Consider the following 20,669-nt stretch of genomic DNA (forward strand, 5'->3'; position numbering starts at 1 on the left):
AGTTTCTCTCTTATCTACCCAATCAACTCCTTTAATCATCTTAAACACCACAATTAGATCACCACTGCATGTCTATCTTTGAAATGGTGCCACAGTGGTTGATCTCATTGTTTCCTGAGCAAGGAATGGGGGAAAAAAATCAGCCAAGGATTTTGGGCTGAGATTAATTTAGGATCTTCACAGCCAACAGAGAGAGTTTAATCATGCAGATTGTGTTGGATTCAGATCTCCGATCTCTGAGGTGAGAGGTCACTGTGCTGATACATTGACCCAGAGCTTCCTTGGGTTTAATAATTGTGGTAAAAACTGCAGTAAATTACCGAGGGAGTGCTATATTGCCAGAAGCGTTGTCCTTCTCAATAAGACGGTTGCTTGTTCCTGTGATTTAGGTGGACGTTGACAGTTCCATGGCGCTATTTGAAGAAGGGCAGGGAGTTCTCCCAGTGTCCTGAGCAAATATCTGACTTCAACCAACACCACAAAAGCAGTTCAAATGGCCATTCATCTCATTGCTGTTCGTGGGATCTTGATGTGTGGAATTGCTGCTGTGTTTGCCTTAAGAACATAAGAAATAGGAGCAGGAGTCAGCCATACGGCCCTTCGAGCCTGCTCCGCCATTCAATAAGATCATGGCTGATCATCGACCTCAACTCCACTTTCCTGCCCGATCTCCATATCCCTTGATTTTCCTAGAGTCCAAAAATTTGTTGATCTCAGCCTTGAATATACTCAACAATTCAGCACCCACAGCCCTCTGGGGGTAGAGAATTCCAAAGATTCACAATCCTCTGAGTGAAGAAATTCCTCCCCATCTCGGTCTTAAATGGCTGACCCCTTATCCTGAGACTATGCCCCCTAGTTCTAGACTCTCCAGCATCTACCCTGTCAATCCCCCCAGAATCTTTTATGTTTCAATGAGATCACCTCTCATTCTTCTAAACTCTAGAGAGTATAGGCCCATTCTACACAATCTCTCATCATAGGACAGCCCGCTCATCCCAGGAATCAATCTAGTGGACCTCCGTTGCACCGCCTCTAAGGCAAGTATGTCCTTCCTCACATATGGAGACCAAAACTGTGCACAGTACTCCAGGTGTGGGCTCACCAAAGCCCTGTACAATTGTAGCAAGACTTCCTCGCTCTTGTACACCAGCCCCCTTGCAATGAAGGCCAACAGGCCATTTGCCTTAGGGTTGCCAACACAGGTTGGACGTATTCCAGGGTGTTTCATTACATGACCTCTCACCTTCAAACGTCCTGCCCGGTCAAACATGCTTTTTTTCTCCCATCTCTAGAATTTTGATTAACTAATAAACGAAAGTGGTCAAGGGAAAATGAATGTGTAACAATTTTTTTTAGTGTCCCTACAATTAATCTCCCGGGTGTTGCTCACGGGAGATTTACCTTTAATTCCTGGAGACTCCAAAAAAGAAAGACTTGCATTTATATAGCGCCTTTCACGACCACCGGACGTCTCAAAGCACTTTACAGCCAATGAAGTACTTTTGGAGTGTAGTCACTGTTGTAATGTGGGTAACGCGGCGGCCAATTTGCGCACAGCAAGCTCCCGCAAATAGCAATGTGATAATGACCAGATCATCTGTTTTTGTTATGTTGGTTAAGGGATAAATATTGGCTAGGACACCGGTGATAACTCCCCCTGCTCTTCTTCGAAGTAGTGCCGCAGGATCTTTTACATAAACCGAGGCCCCGTCTGCTCTCTCAGTTGTAACGTTTCATCCGAAAGACGGCACCTCTGACAGTGCAGCGCTCCCTCAGCACTGCAGTGGAGTGTCAGCCGAGCTTTATGTGTTCATGTCCCCACAACCTCCTGACTCAGGCAAGTGTGCTACCCATGAGCCACAGCTGACACTAGGGGCCCGATCTTGCCAGCTCTGTGGAGGCGGGTATGGAGGCGGGACTGCTAGGAAAATGGCAGAATTTCAGGGCGGGTGCCCAACCCGTCTCCGTGCCATCTTGCCAGGAGGCGGGTACCCACCCCGCGCCGTCTCCAATGTAACAACCATCTAATTTCTGCAAAAGAAAGAGGTTTGATGAGGTCTTGAATTCAAGAACTCCTCAAACTACAGAGAATGTCAGTGTTTGACAGCTTCACAGAGCTGTCAAACGGTGACAATTCATTTTGACAGATGAAACGTCATACGTTGACATTCTCTGTAACCGGCTTCCCCTTAATTGGCCGGCTAGGCCCGCTGGGCGGGCTTAACAAGGTCAATCAAGGGAAAATAGCGTGGGTTGGCCAGAAGTCGATGGAGGCGGGACTAAAACCCGACAAGTGGGAGTCCCGCCTCCAAAAGCTCCCCATTGGCAACATCCAGCCCATAGGTGCAGTCTCACCAAAGCCCTATACAAGGGTTGGCAACCCTAGATTGTCTACGTAACAGCCGTGGTGATTCGATGTAACTTCTTGCACGTGCAATGCTGTGAGACGATTCCGAGAGATGTGATTATTGGGCACCGCATAAATGCAAGTCTTTCTAATGTTTAGTGTTAAAATAGATAGAGAGAAACTATTTCCACTGGCTGGGGAGTCTAGGACTAGGGGGCATGGTCTAAAAATTAGAGCCAGACCTTTCAGGAGTGAAATTAGGAAACACTTCTACACACAAAGGGTGGTAGAAGTTTGGAACGCTATTCCACAACAGCAATTGATGCTAGATCAATTGTTCATTTTAAATCTGAGATCGATAGATTTTTGTTAACCAAAGGTTATTAAGGGATATGGGCCAAAGGCGGGTTGGGCCACAGATCAGCCATGATCTCATTGAATGGCGGAACAGGCTCGAGGGGCTCAATGGCCTCCTTATGTTCCTAGAAGAGTTGACAATTTTCACGTCACGGAACCAACCTCGTGCCTTCCCGAATTCCATTGTGCAAGTCGGGGAGTTGTAGTGAAACATACAAGCCCAGGCCTGTGGGCCTGCGATCGGACAACCATTCCCGAGTGTGTATATAAGGGAGCCTTTATCGCTAACGAGAGGAGAACAGGAAAGGGCCTATCTAATCGTTTCCCATTGGTGTGATAAAATCGACTGCTGGCTGGAGTCTCGTTTGCCAAAATAGTGTTTTATCTAAAGAATGTTGTAAAATGACTTTGTTATTTCTGTTTGGACTGCAAAATAATTTTAATTTCAAAAAAATAAATGATCTCAAAATGTTCTGGTTGCGAGGAAGGCTGGGATTTGTAGTCCAATTATACTTGGAATCCGGACTATTGCTCCCACTGTGCATAGCGTGGCTCTCTAACCAATCGAAGAGTGGGGGTAGGGGGAGGGCGAGGCAGAATACTCCGCTAGCTTCTCACTACTGTCACAACAATCATCCGTTATTCCTGACCAGGCCAACAGAACAGTGCGCCCAGTCTCATTGGCAAGTCACTAAAAACAAACGGCTGTAATTTAAAAGAAAGAACTTGCATTTATATAGCGCCTTTCACGACCACCGGACGTCCCAAAGCGCTTCACAGCCAATGAAGTACTTTTTGAGGCGTCGTCGCTGTTGTAATGTAGGAAACGCGGCAGCCAGTTTGTGCAGAGCAAGATCCCACAACCACTAACATGATAAATGACCAGATCATCTGTTTTAAGTGGAGTCGACAGTAACATTCAAGAGAGATAAGAAAGAAAGAAAGACTTGCATCTCTAAAGCGCCTTTCACGACCACCGGACGTCCCAAAGTGCTTTACAGCCAATGAAGTACTTTTTGAAGTGTAGTCACTGTTGTAATGTAGGAAATTAGATAGAATTGGATAAATAATTGATGGGGGGGAAAAGAAATTAACAGGACTACGGGGAGTGGGATTAATTGAACAGCTCTACCAAGGAGCCGGCACAGGCACGATGGGCCGAATGGCATTCTTCTGTGCTGTATCATTCTATGTTCTAGTGATGTTGGTTGAGGGATTAACACGGGCCAGGACACCGGGGTGGGTTGGGGGCGGGGTGGTGAGTGGGGGCAAGATAATACATAAATGCTCTATGTTGGAAAAAAGGATGTTCTTGCCATGGAGGGAGTGCAGCGAAGATTCACCAGACTGATACCTGGGATGGCAGGAATGACGTATGAAGAGAGATTGGGTCGATTAGGCTTATATTCACTAGAGTTTCGAAGAATGAGAGGGGATCTGATTGAAACTTATAAAATTCTAACAGGACTAGACAGACTAGATGCAGGAAGGATGTTCCCCATGGCAGGGCAGTCCAGAACCAGGGGTCACAGTCTAAGGATAAGGGGTAAGCCATTTAGGACAGAGATGAGGAGGAATTTCTTCACCCAGAGAGTGGTGAACCTGTGGAATTCTCTATCACAGAAGACAGTTGAGGCTGATTCATTAAATATATTCAAGAAGGAGTTAGATATATTTCTTAAGGCTAAAGGGATCAAGGGATATGGGGAGAAAGCAGGGACAGGGTACTGAATTTGGATGATCAGCCGTGATCGCATTGAATGGCGGAGCAGGCTCGAGGGGCCGAATGGCCTACTCCTGCTCCTATCTTCTATGTTTCTAAGCTCAAAGATTGATGGTTTCTCAGTCTTTGTGCTAATTGATATATTGAGACTATACTTTTAAAGTTTCTGTTGCGACTGATTTTAAGGAAAGCTCTTCAGTTGATTTCGGCTGAGGTACCAGTAGTGGGTGCTGCGGTAACCAGGGCTTCGGAGCCTGATGGCTGTCTGGCGACCCCTGCTGGACGGTGTGTGTGTGGGACTCAGTGAAGTAACTACTAACAATACTAACAATAACCAGCCCCAGGACAGTGACAGGGTAACACAAAGAATTCGACCCAACACAATCGTCGCTAAGCAAAAGGAAAAATATCTGACATATTGGGCAGAAACAACAAAAACCCAAAGCAAACTCAATTGCTACTTGGCCCTAAACAGACAATACAACATAGCTGATTACCTGACCATGGTAAAGGATAACAAACTGAGAAGAACCTTGACAAGGTACAGACTTAGCGAACATAGCCTAGCGATCGAAAAAGGCAGACACAGGCAGACCAGGCTGCCAAGAGAAGACAGGATATGCTCTCACTGCAATCAGGGAGTAGTGGAGACAGAGATGCACTTCCTCACAGCCTGTGGAAAATATCAGGACATCAGGGAGAATTTCTACCAAAAATTCTCACAAATATGCCCTGAATTCAGAAATCTGAATGGCAACCAAAAACTCCCATTCCTACTGGGAGAGGAGAGAAGCTGTGTAACACTGGCGGCACACTATGTTACAGCTTGCCATGAACAGAGGGACAACCAGTAAACTAAGAAATGAATATATATAAACAATGCGAATGTATATTTATACACTCAGGGATATACCTGTTTATACACTGTATGAATAGAACTGCGTTTATGTGCTCAACCATAAATGTATTTTGATGCTTTGGCAACATAAGATGTAACTTATCATGCCAATAAAGCGATTTGAATTGTGAATTGTGTGTTGTAGCAGCCTGGTGAGGACAGGGGTTGGGCTCCACTGTGATGCTCTTTCATGGTTGAATAGCCTGGAGACACTGGTTCACTGGATTGATTCCTGGGATGAGAGGGCTGCCTTGTGATGAGAGATTGTGTAGAATGGGCCGATACTCTCTGGAGTTTAGAAGAATGAGAGGTGATCTCATTGAAACATACAAGATTCTGAGCGGGATTGACAGGGTAGATGCCGAGAGGTTGTTTCCCCCTGGCTGGAGAATCTGGAGATCGGGCAGGAAAGTGGAGTTGAGGTCGATGATCAGCCATGATCTTATTGAATGGCGGAGCAGGCTCGAGGGGCCGTATGGCCTACTCCTGCTCTTACTACTTATATTCTTATGTTCTTATAAGATATTAGGACAGGTGACCATAAGCTTGGCCAAAGAGATAGGTTTGAAGGAGCGTCTTAAAAGAGGAGAGGTAGAGAGGTGGAGAAAGCTAGCATGCAGGTACAGCAAGCAATAAGGAAGGCAAATGGCATGTTGGCCTTTATTGCAAGGGGATTGGAGTATAAGAGTACGGAAGTCTTGCTCCAATTGTACAGGGCCTTGGTGAGACCACACCTGGAGTACTGTGCACAGTTTTGGTCTCCTTATCTGAGGAAGGATATACTTGCCTTGGAGGCAGTGCAACGAAGGTTCACTAGATTGATTCCTGGGATGAGAGGGCTGTCCTATGATGAGAGATTGAGTAGATTGGGCCTATACTCTCGAGTTTAGAAGAATGAGAGGTGATCTCGGTGAAACATACAAGATTCTGAGGGGGATTGACAGGGTAAATGCTGAGAGGTTGTTTCCCCTGGCTGGGGAATCTAGAACTTGGGGGCATAGTCTCAGGATAAGGGGCCGGCCATTTCGGACTGAAATGAGGAGAAATTTCTTTACTCAAAGTGTTGTAAATCTTTGGAATTCTCTACCCTAGAGGGCTGTGGATGCTCAGTCGTTGAGTATATTCAAGACGATCGATAGATTTTTGGGAATCAAAGAATATGGGTATAGTGCGGGAAGATGGAGTTGAGGTTGATGATCAGCCATGATCTTATTGAATGGTGGAGCAGGCTCGAAGGGCCAAACGGCCAACTCCTGCTCCTACCTCTTATGTTCTTATGAGAGCAGTGCCCCTTTAAATTGAAAAAAAAATTGCAGCACACACTACCGCTTTAAGTGCGTGAAAAAGGATTTGTACAGATAAGACGCCTTTAACAGTTTTCTGCTGTACGGTGCCACAGGGCGGATGCTGAGAGATTGTTTCCCCCTGGCTGGAGAGTCTAGAACTAGGGGGCATAGTCTCAGGATAAGGGGTCTGTTGAATCCGTGATTCTTAAAGTATGATGTTTTCCAATAACTACACGGAGGCTGTAACTTAACAATCAACAGGTGTTTACTGGAGGAGGGTAGTCTAAAGACTGACAGTACAGAGGCATGCTCAAGGCTTATATACAGGTGTGGTCACTGCCGGTACTACAGTATACAGGAGCTGTAAAAGTAGTTCTCTCTTAAAGGTACATACACTACAGGGTCGGCCATTTAAGACTGAGATGAGGAGAAATTTCTTCACTCAGAGGGTGGCGAATCTTTGGCATTCTCTGCCCCAGAGGGCTGTGGGTGCTGAGTCTTTGAGTATATTCACGGCTGAGAGCAATAGATTTTTGGACTCTAGGGGAATCGAGGGATATGGAGATCGGGCGGGAAAGTGGAGTTGAGGTCGATGATCAGCCATGATCTTATTGAATGGCGGAGCAGGCTCGAGGGGCCGTGTGGCCGACTCCTGCTCCTAATTCTTATGTTCTTGTGAGAACTTGTGCCTTCAGGAGAGGAAGGGAATAAACATCTGGGGGTGTGGAGGGAAGGAGGTAATCTTGCAGTCGGGTCACATGATGAATGGTTCTATTAACGAGGACTCCAACTTAAAGCTCAGCAGCTCCTTCTAATAACTGTGGAAGCTTATAAGTTGGCATCGGCAATGGGGTTCACTGTACGAATCGAGGCCTTTGATGCGCTTTTTGCACCGTGTGGTGCACAGGTGTTGGCTTGTTCTGCATTAGAGAGGGCTGCCTGTTTAAAGGCACAGGGGGTTGGTGTGGGTGGCAGGCAGAACAGCTTTAATTACCCACTGGCTTGTTTGTTTTTTTTGTATAGAATTCCCTCTCCGCCTCTCAGGAAATGAGCTTGTGGTTCAGACCGGCAGCCCAGTGATGCCGAGAAATTTCGGCACTCTCTGCTCCCACAACCCCCTCTGCTTGGCTTGGCCGCCGAGCCAAGTGTGATGTCTGCGTCTGTCTGTCTGTCTTGCGGAGACAGACGAATCAAACAAACTGCGCGGAGGCGGGCAAGTTGTGGTGCTAATCATTTAGAAGGAAAGAACTTGCATATATACAGCGCCTTACACCACCTCAGGACGGCCCAAAGCGCTTTACAGCCAACGAAGTACTTTCGCAAGTCTAGTCACTGTTGTAATGTAGGAAACGCGGCAGCCAAATTGCGCAAAGCAAGCTCCCACAAACAGCAACGTGATAAATGACCAGATAATCTGTTTTTAGTGATGTTGATTGAGAGATAAATATTGGCCAGGATACTGGGGGGAACTCCCCCTGCTCTTCTTTGAAATAGAGGCCACGTGGATCTTTTACGCCCACCTGAGAGGGCAGACGGGGCCTCGGTTTAACGTCAGGATATTACCCCCTTGCCAAAGAATTTACAGGCCGCGTAGATTGTAAGAAGGCCTTAATCAGGAGCTCTCTGATGGAAGAGCGCTGTTCGGCAAGGAGGCAATAAATGAAAGAAAGACTTGCATTAATATAGCACCTTTCAGGACCTGTCAACCCAATGAAGTACTTTTTGAAGTGTAGTCACTGTTGTAATGCAGGAAACTCGCCAACCAATTTATGCACAGCAAGCTCCCACTGAGATAAATGACCAGATAATCTGTTTTAGTGATGTTGATTGAGGGATAAATATTAGCCAGGACACCGGGGAGAACTCCGCTGCTTTTCTTTGGAATGGTGCCGTGGGATCTTTTAAGTCCACCTGAAAGAGCAGACGGGGCCTCGGTTTAATGGCACCTCTGACAGTGCAGCACTCCCTCAGCACTGCACTGGAGCGTCAGCCTAGATTTTTGTGCTCAGGTCTCTAGAGTGAGACTTGAACCCACAACCTTCTGACCCAGAGGTGAGAGTGCTACCCACTGAGCCACAGCTGACACCTTTCTCTAAATTATTTATTCTCTGAATTCACTCGTTTGAACTTGTTCTGTCAGGTTATGTATCTAAGGAAAACACGTAGGTTGCTGCATTAACAGTCCAGCAAGATGTGACAATCCCTGAACGCACTCGAAGCGACAATGTCATTACCAGTGCCGATCGGGCTTGTTGTGCTTTAATGTGGCACAGGGTGAGGAGTTTGGGCCCTGTGTACTCACACTGTGTGGCGCTTATTTAGTGGGGGGGCGAGGCAAGGCGTCGACAGAATCTCCCGTCTCTTCAGGATTCAGTCGCACTGACTTGCGAGCAGCTTTGGCAGAGAGGCAGACACAGGCCAGCTGGGCCGCAGCTCAGACAGGGAGGCTCCTCGAGACTTTCTGACCTGAGGGGTGGCTCTGGAAACATTGCACTGGTGACGTGCGTGTGTGTGTGTGTCTGTGTGTCAGACTGTGTGTGTGTGTGTGTGTGTGTGTGTGTGTGTGTGTGTGTGTGTGTCATGCGTGTCTGTGCGTGTCAGACTGTCCATGTGCCCCTGTGTCTGTAAAAGAAAAGAAAGACTTGTCTTTCTATCGCACCTTTCTCGACCTCAGGCCGTCCCAAAGCGCTTTAGAGCCAATGAAGTACTTCTTGAAGTGCAGTCACTGTTGTAATGTGGGAAACGCAGCAGCCAAATTGCGCACAGCAAGCTCCCACAAACAGCAATGAGATAATGACCAGATAATCTGTTTTTGTTTTATATTGGTTGAGGGATAAATATATTGGTAAAGACATCGGGGAGAATGCCCCTGCTCTTCGAAATAGTGCCATGAGATCTTTTGCGTTCACCTTAGAGAGCCGACAGGGCCTCGATACAGGGCCTGTATTGTGTGCAGTTTTGGTCGCCTTGTCTGAGGAAGGATGTTCTTACCATGGAGGGAGTGCAGCGAAGATTCACCAGACTGATACCTGGGATGGCAGGAATGACGTATGAGGAGAGATTGGGTCGATTAGGCTTATATTCGCTAGAGTTTAGAAGAATGAGAGGGGATCTCATTGAAACTTATAAAATTCTAACAGGACTAGACAGACTGGATGCAGGAAGGATGTTCCCGATGGCAGGGAAGTCCAGAACCAGGGGTCACAGTCTAAGGATAAGGGGTAAGACATTTAGGACTGAGATGAGGAGGAATTTCTTCACCCAGAGAGTGGTGAACCTGTGGAATTCTCTACCACAGAAGACAGTTGAGGCCAATTCATTAAATATATTCAAGAAGGAGTTAGATATATTTCTTAAGGCTAAAGGGATCAAGGGATATGGGGAGAAAGCAGGGACAGGGTACTGAATTTGGATGATCAGCCATGATCGTATTGAATGGCGGAGCAGGCTCGAGGGGCTGAATGGCCTACTCCTGCTCCTATGTTTCAATTTAACATCTTATCCAAAAGACGGCACCTCCGGCAGTGCAGCACTCCCTCAGCACTGCACTGGAGTGTCAGCTTAGGTTTAATGTTCAAGTGTCTGGAGTGGGACTTGAACCCACAACCTTCTGCCTCAGAGGCAAGAGTGCTGCCCACTGAGCCACGGACAGACAGTGTCTGCGTTGTCCACGTGTGTGTTGCTGTGTATCCATTGCTTAAATCTCTTCTGTTTCTCTGTTCCCGTACAGGCTGAATCAGTGCGGTACTTCCTCGATAACCTGGATCGGGTTGGCCAGCTGGTGAGTGATGTCACATTCTGGTGCTCGCAAACACTCAAAAATGAACAGCATTGATGGCTGAAGTCTCTGAACCGTTAGTGACTCAATGGCCAGGCTCTACCTACACAATCTGTAGTAAATAACCGTTCAACAAAGCGATTGTTGATGACGACGGGTCTGCCCCTTTTGGAACCAGGGTTGTGGGCAGCCCGCCTCTCCCATCATGCAGTTTGGGCATGATTTTTGACGCCACTCCAGTCGTCTCTTCTCCAGAAGGTGTACAGTGTCAGCCATGGCTCAGTGGGTTGCACGCTCGCTGACCGAGTCAGAGAGGATGCGGGTTCAAGCCCCACGCTAGGGGGCAAAGTTAACCTGCAGTGGGGGAGGGAGGAGAACCAGAGAATTGGCTTGTTTGTCAACACCGAGGCTTCGGCCTGTGCAAGGAAAAATATTGATCCAGGTTACGTGATTCAGGCGCGAGAAATGGCTCTTTCACAGAAGGTTAGACAGCGCCGCACAGTTAAACAGAAGTTGCAGCTGAGCCGTGAAAAGCGAGCAAGTGCCAAAAATATCTCGGGGCAGTATGACCGCCCTAGCAAAGGGGGGAGGAGGAGGGGTGGGGGAACGTCCAGCAGAGTGGAGTCGCTGGCTGAGAGTCTCGATGTTTGCACTGCTGTCTGTCAGACCCCTGTGAACAGCCTGGTTCCATTACCGCAGGCCAGAAGCTCATTTACAGTGGCACCGGTTGGGGATAGGGTTGCCAACACTGTGCTGGACATATTCCTGGAGGTTCTTGCCACTTGACCGCCCTCCAACTGCACCCGTCCCCAAACACTCCAGCCATTGGTCGCCCGACATGTCCATTCTCACGGCCAATTGGAAAGCGAACAGACTCTTCATTATCCGATTGGATGATTCTTGACTGTCGGTCACACGTGTTGAAAGAAAATGATTTTTTTTTTTAGTAATGCCCCTTTGAATTTTGCTCACTGGGTTGTCCTGGAGATTAACCTTCAATTCTTGGAGACTCCAGTACAATCCTGGAGGGTTGACAAGGATATACTTGCATTGGAGGCAGTTCGGAGACGATTCACATGGTTGATTCCTGGGATGAAGGGTTTGACTTACGAGGAAAGGTTGAGCAGGCTGGGCCTATACTCACTGGAGTTTAGAAGAATGAGAGGTGATCTTATTGAAACATGTAAGATACTGAGAGGGCTCGACAAGGTAGATGCAGAGAGAATGTTTCCCCTCGCGGGGAAATCTAGAACTCGGGGGCACAGTCTCAGAATAAGGGGGCACCCTTTTAGAACTGAGATGAGGAGGAATTTCTTCTCAGAGGGTCGTAAATCTGTGGAATTCTCTGCCTCAGAGAGCCGTGGAGGCTGGGTCATTAAATACATTTAAGGTGGAGAGAGACAGATTTTTTACAAGATAAGGGAGTGAAGGGTTATGGGGAGCGGGCAGGGAAGTGGCTTTGAGCCCAAGATCAGCCATGATCATATTGAATGGCGGAGCAGGCTCGAGGGGCCAAGTGGCCTATTCCTGCTCCTATTTCTTATGTTCTTGCGGGAGAAGATAATGTGAGTTCGGGCCCAGCGAACAGCGAGACCCCCCTGGGAGTAGTTGGGCAGGCCCGGGGCCTCGGAGCTGCAGCTGCCTTGTGCTGTGGAGGGGGAAAAAAAACCCACCCCCCCCCCGCCCCCACCAAAATATTTTGAAAGCAAGACAACACGTGTGGCCCAGATTTCGAGGCTCTGTATTTGGTTTCTGTTTGCTTGCCCTTCCCGGTCACGCCCATTGAATGGCGAGGCAGACTGGAGGTGCCACATGGCCTACTCCTGCCCCTATCTTATACTCTTATGCTGCTTAGTAACGAATGGCGGTGAACAAGGATCGGTCCACTTTGAACGGATTCCATATGTTGGGTCTTCGTTTCCAAGCCCTTTACTGATGCAGAGTCGATGGTGACGCTTTTTTTCGGGCGCGTTGAGCTGGACGAACCCCCCCTCCCCCCCCCCCCCCCCCCACACTCCACCAACCGGAGCAAATAGTTTCTCTCTCTCTCTACACTATCAAATCCTTTAATCATCTTAAACACCTCAATTAGATCCCCACTTAATCTTCTAAACTCCTCGGGCCAGATTTTCAGTGTGCCGTGAGGTGGGCTTTTAGGTGTGCGGGGTCTAAAATCCTGAATTCGGGGGTCCCGACACCATCCCACCCAAAACCCGCCTCCACGTAAGTTTCAGAGGAGGCGGGTACCCGCCCCGCACTGGGACCCGCCGACCCGAGGCGGGAAGGGATTAGTGCCAATTAACTTCCTGTTAACAGGTAGTTAACTGGCAGTTTTTAGCCTAATCCCTATTTTGAGGGGTGTCGTGTGGGATTCCCGACGGCTCCAAACCACGCCAGGTTAGAGCCGTCGGGTTGAAGGACTTGGAGGGGTCGCGATGTCGGTGTTCAGGTGAGTGATGGGTGCATGAGTGCAAAGGTAAGTGTGTTTGGTGTGTCTAAAGTGTGTAAAGAAGTTTAAATTACCTGTACTTACCTTAACAGCCTTTCTTTCTCCAGGCGTCGGGAGTCCATCACTCAGCCGGCACTGAAAGCTGAATGGCTGTGATCTGTCAAAAGTGACAGCCTTCAGCTTTCAGTGCCGGTGACAGTTCTAACTGAGTCTGCGTAGAAGGACTCAGGTTAGAAGTCAGACTGTCAGTGTTTGACAGCTTCAAACAGCTGTGAAACACTGATATTTCATCTGTCAAAAACTCTTGACAGATGAAATTTCAGTCTGTGACGTCACCTGTTGCTGGGTGGCCCTTAATTGGCCTGCTGAGCCCGCTGGGCGGGCTCAACAAGGTCAATCAAGGGAAAATCGCGTGGATTGGCCAGATGTCGATGTAGGCGGGACTAAAACCAGAAAGTTGTAGTCCCGCCTCCTTCCCGACTGCTGAATGAAAATTGATCCCCTAGTGTATGCAACCTGTCCTCATAATTTAACCCTTTTAGCCCTGAAATAAGAACATAACATAAGAAATAGGAGCAGGAGTCAGCCATTTGGCCCCTCGAGCCTGCTCCGCCATTCAATAAGATCATGGCCGACCTTCTACCTCAACTCCACTTTCCTGCACTGTCCCCATATCCCTTGATTCCCTTAATATTCAAAAATCTATCGATCTCTGTCTTGAATATACTCAACGACTGAGCCTCCACAGCCCTCTGGGGTAGAGAATTCCAAAGATTCACCACCCTCTGAGTGAAGAAATATCTCCTCATCTCAGTCCGAAATGGCCGACCCCTTATTCTGAGACTGTGACCTCCTGGTTCTAGATTCCCCAGCCAGGGGAAACATCCTCCCTGCATCTACCCTGTCAAGCTCTCTAAGAATTTTGTTTGTTTCAATGAGATCACCTCACATTCTTCTAAACTCCAGGGACTATAGGCCGAGTCTACTCAATCTCTCCTCATAGGACAATCCCCCCATCCCAGGAACCAGTCTGGTGAACCTTCGTTGCACTCCTTCTGTGGCAAGTATATCCTTCCTTAGGTAAGGAGACCAAAACTGTACACAATACTCCAGGGCCTAGAAATTCGGTGGGCTGCGCCACCAGTTAGCACCTAAAGAGGGCACTCAGTGGCTTTAGCGCCACTGGCCACACCTCCCGCGAAATTTAGCGGGGTGGTAATGGCGGCGTTAGCCTGTAGCGCTGCGCCGCCACCGATGACGTCATCGGTGTGCGCAGCGCCCTGCTACCGCCCCGAACGCGATATTGGGTCACGCCCCCTCCCCCCGTAGCGCCGGTCACAAATCGCGACCGGTTCAGGGGGCCTACCTGTGGCGGTAGTGGCGCTAATTAAAGGGGAGGTGCGGGGCGGCCATTTTTTTCGGTGGCTGCCTGCCCGCACCTCCTCGCGCCGCCCTCCCCGGCCTCCTGTTCCCCCCCCCCCCCCCCCCCGCCCCCGGGCAGTGCCGGCTGTGTCCCGAGAGCCTGGCACTTCTCCTCGGTGCCGGGCTCTTTTGCCGGCATTCGCGATCGGTGATCGCGCTGGTGCAGGCCCCTCCCCTTTAAGAAGGGGAGGAAGGCCTGCAGTACCGCAGCGTGCCGTGCCACAGCATGTGACGCTGCGGCACGTTGCGCTGCGATATTCAGTTTCAGTGCCCCAAGAGGGACGCGGGGCGCCTCGAACAGCGCCCTGCGTCCCTCTTGGGGTGCTCAAACTGAATATTGGGCTGGCGCTCCCGTCTCCTGCCGGGGCGGGACTTCCGGCGCCCAGGCAAGCTTGGCGCCCCAAATGCGGCGCCACTGAATTTTTAGCCCCAGGTGTGGTCTCACCAGGGCCCTATATAATTGCAGTTAGACCTCTTTACTCCTATACTCAAATCCTCTTGTAATAAAGGCCAACATACCATTTGCTTTCCTAATTGCTTGCTGTACCTGCATCTTAACTTTCAGTGATTCATGTACAAGGACACCAAGGTCCCTCTGAACACCAACATTTCCCAATCTCTCACCATGTAAAAAATACTCTGCTTTTCTACTTTTCCTACCAAAGTGCATAACTTTACATTTCTCCGTATTATATTCCATTTGCCATGTTCTTGCCCACTCACTTAGCCTGTCTATATCCCCTTGAAGCCTCTTTGCATCCTCCTCACAACTTACATTCCCACCCAGCTTTGTATCATCAGCAAACTTGAATATATTACATTTGGTTTCCCTCATCCAAATCATTGATATAGATTGTGAATAGCTGAGGCCCAAGCACTGATCCTTGCGGTACCCCACTAGTTACAGCCTGCCAACCCGAAAATGACCTGTTTATTCCTACTCTCTGTTTTCTGTCCGTTAACCAATCCTCAATCCATGCTAGAATATTACACACAATCCCATGAGCCCCATTTTTGTTTAATAACCTCTTGTGTGGCACCTTATCGAATGCCTCCTGAAATTCCAAATACACCACATCCACTGGTTCCCCCTTCTTTATTCTGCTAGTTACAACCTCGAAAAACTCTTAACAGATTTGTCAAACACAATTTCCCTTTCATAAATCCGTGTTGACTCTGCCCAATCATTCTGGTGAATCTGTGCTGCCCCCGCCTCCAAGGCTAATATATCCTTCCTGAGGTACAGTGCCCCCAGATGCAGTCTGACCAGAACTTTATACAACTGCAGCATAACTTCCAGCCCTTTCAGATAAAGACCAACATTCCATTGGCCTTGTAAAATATATATTTTTTTGCAGCCGTCTACTGGCGTTTAGTGCTGAGGCCTTTTAAAGTAGCGGCTGAAGTTGTGTTTTAACAAACAGCGTCACATCCCTCACAGCCTCATCGCCTTTCACAGCTGCTTGACGGATGGTTTGAGTCCGTGCCAGTTCTCCGCCCTCGAGCAGGGCCGTGCTGTTGCACTGCACCGTTTCTGCCAGCAGGTGGTGAAAGCATGCTTTGTAACTCCCGTCCCACTGCACTGCCCCGTCGGAATAACACGCGATGGGATGAGGACTACACGCTACAGCTACGGAGGGCGCCTCCCCTCTGCAAAGGATTCCCTCGCAGCTAAAGCTGCACACAGGCTAGTAAGGGACACGGAATCTACTGCAAGAACGCCTCCGAATGTGCAAGGATCATTTGGTGTTTATTGGGTTACTTTGGCTCAAAGTGGCTTTCATGGTGTTAACAATAGAGTGTCAGTGTGTCCAATGTTCCCTCTTCATCCCTTTAACTGCCTGTGTAGCCCACTCGAATTTTCACGCCTGCGTGGTTTCTTCCGTGTAAAAGCTGGTGAGCGGCTTGCGCAGGACCTCGACCACTTTAGTGGGAACATTGAGTCCATCTCACACTCTGTATCCCAGTGTCAGTGTGTCTCACACTCTGTATCTCAGTGTCAGTGTGTCTCACGCTCTGTATCCAGTGTCAGTGTGTCTCACGCTCTGTATCCAGTGTCAGTGTGTCTCACGCTCTGTATCCAGTGTCAGTGTGTCTCACGCTCTGTATCCAGTGTCAGTGTGTCTCACACTCTGTATCTCAGTGTCAGTGTGTCTCTCACTCTATATCGCAGTGTGTCTCACACTCTGTATCCCGTGTCAGTGTGTCTCACACTCTGTATCCCGTGTCAGTGTGTCTCACACTCTGTATCCCGTGTCAGTGTGTCTCACACTCTGTATCCAGTGTCAGTGTGTCTCACACTCTGTATCCAGTGTCAGTTTGTCTCACGCTCTGTATCCCAGTGTCAGTGTGTCTCACACTCTATCTCAGTGTGTCTCACACTCTGTATCCAGTGTCAGTGTGTCGCACACTCTGTATCCAGTGTCAGTGTGTCTCACACTCTGTATCTCCGTGTGTCTCACTCAGTATCCAGTGTCAGTGTGTCTCACACTCAGTATCCAGTGTCAGTGTGTCTCACACTTTGTATCCAGTGTCAGTGTGTCTTACGCTCTGTATCTCAGTGTGTCTCACACTCTGTATCCAGTGTCAGTGAGTCTCATGCTCTGTATCCAGTGTCAGTGTGTCCCACACTCTGTATCCAGTGTCAATGCATCTCACACTCTGTATCTCAGTGTGTCTCACACTCTGTATCCCAGTGTCACTGTGTCTCACACTCTGTATCCCAGTGTCACTGTGTCTCACACTCTGTATCCCAGTGTCACTGTGTCTTGCACTCTGTATGCCAGTGTCAGTGTGTCTCACACTCTGTATCCAGTGTCAGCGTGTCTCACGCTCTGTATCCAGTGTCAGCGTGTCTCACGCTCTGTATCCAGTGCCATTGTGTCTCACGCTCTGTATCCAGTGTCAGTGTGTCTCACACTCTGTATCCAATGTCAGTGTCTCACACTCTGTATCCAGTGTCAGTGTGTCTCACACTCTGTATCTCAGTGTGTCTCCCACTCTGTATCCAGTGTCAGTTTGTCTCACACACTGTATCCACTGTCAGTTTGTCTCACACACTGTATCCACTGTCAGTGTGTCTCACGCTCTGTATCCCAGTGTCAATGTGTCTCACGCTCTGTATCCAGTGTCAGTGTGTCTCACGCTCTGTATCCAGTGTCAGTGTGTCTCACGCTCTGTATCCAGTGTCAGTGTGTCTCACGCTCTGTATCCAGTGTCAGTGTGTCTCACACTCTGTATCTCAGTGTCAGTGTGTCTCTCACTCTATATCGCAGTGTGTCTCACACTCTGTATCCCGTGTCAGTGTGTCTCACACTCTGTATCCCGTGTCAGTGTGTCTCACACTCTGTATCCAGTGTCAGTGTGTCTCACACTCTGTATCCAGTGTCAGTGTGTCTCACACTCTGTATCCAGTGTCAGTGTGTCGCACACTCTGTATCCAGTGTCAGTGTGTCTCACACTCTGTATCTCTGTGTGTCTCACTCAGTATCCAGTGTCAGTGTGTCTCACACTCAGTATCCAGTGTCAGTGTGTCTCACACTTTGTATCCAGTGTCAGTGTGTCTTACGCTCTGTATCTCAGTGTGTCTCACACTCTGTATCCAGTGTCAGTGAGTCTCATGCTCTGTATCCAGTGTCAGTGTGTCCCACACTCTGTATCCAGTGTCAATGCATCTCACACTCTGTATCTCAGTGTGTCTCACACTCTGTATCCCAGTGTCACTGTGTCTCACACTCTGTATCCCAGTGTCACTGTGTCTTGCACTCTGTATGCCAGTGTCAGTGTGTCTCACACTCTGTATCCAGTGTCAGCGTGTCTCACGCTCTGTATCCAGTGCCATTGTGTCTCACACTCTGTATCCAGTGTCAGTGTGTCTCACACTCTGTATCCAATGTCAGTGTCTCACACTCTGTATCCAGTGTCAGTGTGTCTCACACTCTGTATCTCAGTGTGTCTCCCACTCTGTATCCAGTGTCAGTTTGTCTCACACACTGTATCCACTGTCAGTTTGTCTCACACACTGTATCCACTGTCAGTGTGTCTCACGCTCTGTATCCCAGTGTCAGTGTGTCTCACACTCTGTATCCCAGTGTCAATGTGTGTCACACTCTGTATCCAGTGTCAGTGTTGATCACACTCTGTATCACAGTGTCAGTGTGTCTCACACTCTGTATCTCAGTGTGTCTCAAACTCTGTATCCCAGTGTCAGTGTGGCTCACACTCTGTATCCAGTGTCAGTGTGTCTCACACTCTTTATCCAGTGTCAGTGTGTCTCACACTCTGTATCCAGTGTCAGTGTGTCTCACACTCTGTATCCAGTGTCATTGTGTCTCACGCTCTGTATCCGGTGTCAGTGTGTCTCACACTCTGTATCCAATGTCAGTGTCTCACACTCTGTATCCAGTGTCAGTGTGTCTCACACTCTGTATCTCCGTGTGTCTCACACTCTGTATCCAGTGTCAGTGTGTCTCACGCTCTGTATCCAGTGTCAACGTGTCTCACACTCTGTATCCAGTGTCAGTTTGTCTCACACACTGTATCCACTGTCAGTGTGTCTCACACTCTGTATCACAGTGTCAGTGTGTCTCACACTCTGTATCCAGTGTCAGTGTGTCTCACACTCTGTATCCAGTGTCACTGTATCTCAGTGTGTCTCGTGCTCTGTATCCAGTATCAGTGTGTCTCACGCTCTGTATCCAGTGTCAGTTTGTCTCACACTCTGTATCCCAGTGTCAGTGTGTCTCACACTCTGTATCCCAGTGTCAGTGTGTCTCACACTCTGTATCCCAGTGTCAGTGTGTCTCACACTCTGTATCCAGTGTCAGTGTGTCTCATGCTAGGTATCCCAGTGTCAGTGTGTCTCACACTCTGTATCTTAGTGTCAGTGTGTCTCACACTCTATATCCAGTGTCAGTGTGTCTCACACTCTGTATCCAGTGTCAGTGTTGATCACACTCTGTATCACAGTGTCAGTGTGTCTCACACTCTGTATCTCAGTGTGTCTCAGACTCTGTATCCAGTGTCAGTGTGTCTCACACTCTGTATCTCAATGTGTCTCACACTCTGTATCCAGTGTCAGTGTGTCTCACACTCTGTATCCAGTGTCAGTGTGTCTCACACTCTGTATCTCAGTGTCAGTGTGTCTCACACTCTGTATCTCAATGTGTCTCACACTCTGTATCCAGTGTCAGTGTGTCTCACACTCTGTATCTCAGTGTGTCTCACACTCTGTATCCAGTATCAGTCTGTATCACGCTCTGTATCCAGTGTCAGTGTGTCTCACACTCTGTATCCCAGTGTCAGTGTGTCTCACACTCTGTATCCCAGTGTCAGTGTGTCTCACACTCTGTATCCAGTGTCAGTGTGTCTCACACTCCGTATCCAGTGTCAGTGTGTCTCACACTCCGTATCCAGTGTCAGTGTGTCTCACACTCCGTATCCAGTGTCAGTGTGTCTCACACTCTGTATCTCAGTGTGTCTCACGCTCTGTATCCAGTGTCAGTGTGTCTCACACTCTGCATCCAGTGTCAGTGTGTCTCACACTCTGTATCCAGTGTCAGTGTGTCTCACGCTCTGTATCCAGTGTCAGTGTGTCTCACATTCTGTATCCAGTGTTAGTGTGTTTCACACTCTGTATCCCAGTGTCAGTGTCTCACACTCTGTATCCAGTGTCAGTGTGTCTCACATTCTGTATCCAGTGTCAGTGTGTCTCACACTCTGTATCCCAGTGTCAGTGTCTCACACTCTGTATCCAGTGTGTCTCACGCTCTGTATCCAGTGTCAGTGTGTCTCACACTCTGCATCCAGTGTCAGTGTGTCTCACACTCTGTATCCAGTGTCAGTGTGTCTCACATTCTGTACCTCAGTGTCTCTCGCACTCTGTGTCATTGTTTCAAACTCTGTGTTTCTTGGTGTAATTGTCTCTCATTCTGTATCTCTCACAGATACAGAGAAGGAGAAGCTCTGAGTTTGAAAGGGAATGAGTTGCCATCTGAAAGCTGATCTTGCGCTCCAACCTCTGTCTCCTTGACGGTCTTTTTGTCTCTCTCTATTTTCTCGCTGTTACTATGGCTACTCCACCTCTGAACTTCCGATTCTTGTTATTCCTAAGCTCCAAGTTCACCAAACTACAGGCTTTTCCCCTCCCTGCATCCTCAATGTTGAAATCTGAGCTCCCCCTGCCCTACTCATTCTTTCGCTGGACCTCAGATCTGTCGTTCCCCTTAATTCCCCAATCGCTTACTCCTAAAATCGAGGTGTCCCCAAAACCCAAGCTTGGGTTGATAGAATCAGAGTGATGCAGCACAGAAGGAGGCCATTCGGCCCATCGTGCCGGTGCCGACTCCTTGAATGAGCTGCCCAATTAGTCTCACTGCCCTGCTCTTTCCCCATAGCCCTTCAATTA

General features: G+C 48.5%; 1 protein-coding gene across 1 annotated transcript in view; it reads left to right on the forward strand.

Annotated features, from left to right (window-relative positions):
- LOC147099462 (guanine nucleotide-binding protein subunit alpha-12-like) overlaps nucleotides 1-20,669 on the forward strand; it is a 65,035-nt gene that overhangs the window by 37,332 nt on the left and 7,034 nt on the right. The window contains exon 2 of the mRNA XM_085969637.1: nucleotides 10,345-10,395. Within this exon, the coding sequence (XP_085825763.1) occupies nucleotides 10,345-10,395 (51 nt within the window). The remainder of the gene's footprint in view (nucleotides 1-10,344; nucleotides 10,396-20,669) is intronic.

Source organism: Somniosus microcephalus, chromosome 28, assembly GCF_052327205.1.
Source record: "Somniosus microcephalus isolate GS21.2 chromosome 28, FLI_Smic_1.0, whole genome shotgun sequence".
NCBI lineage: Eukaryota > Metazoa > Chordata > Chondrichthyes > Squaliformes > Somniosidae > Somniosus > Somniosus microcephalus.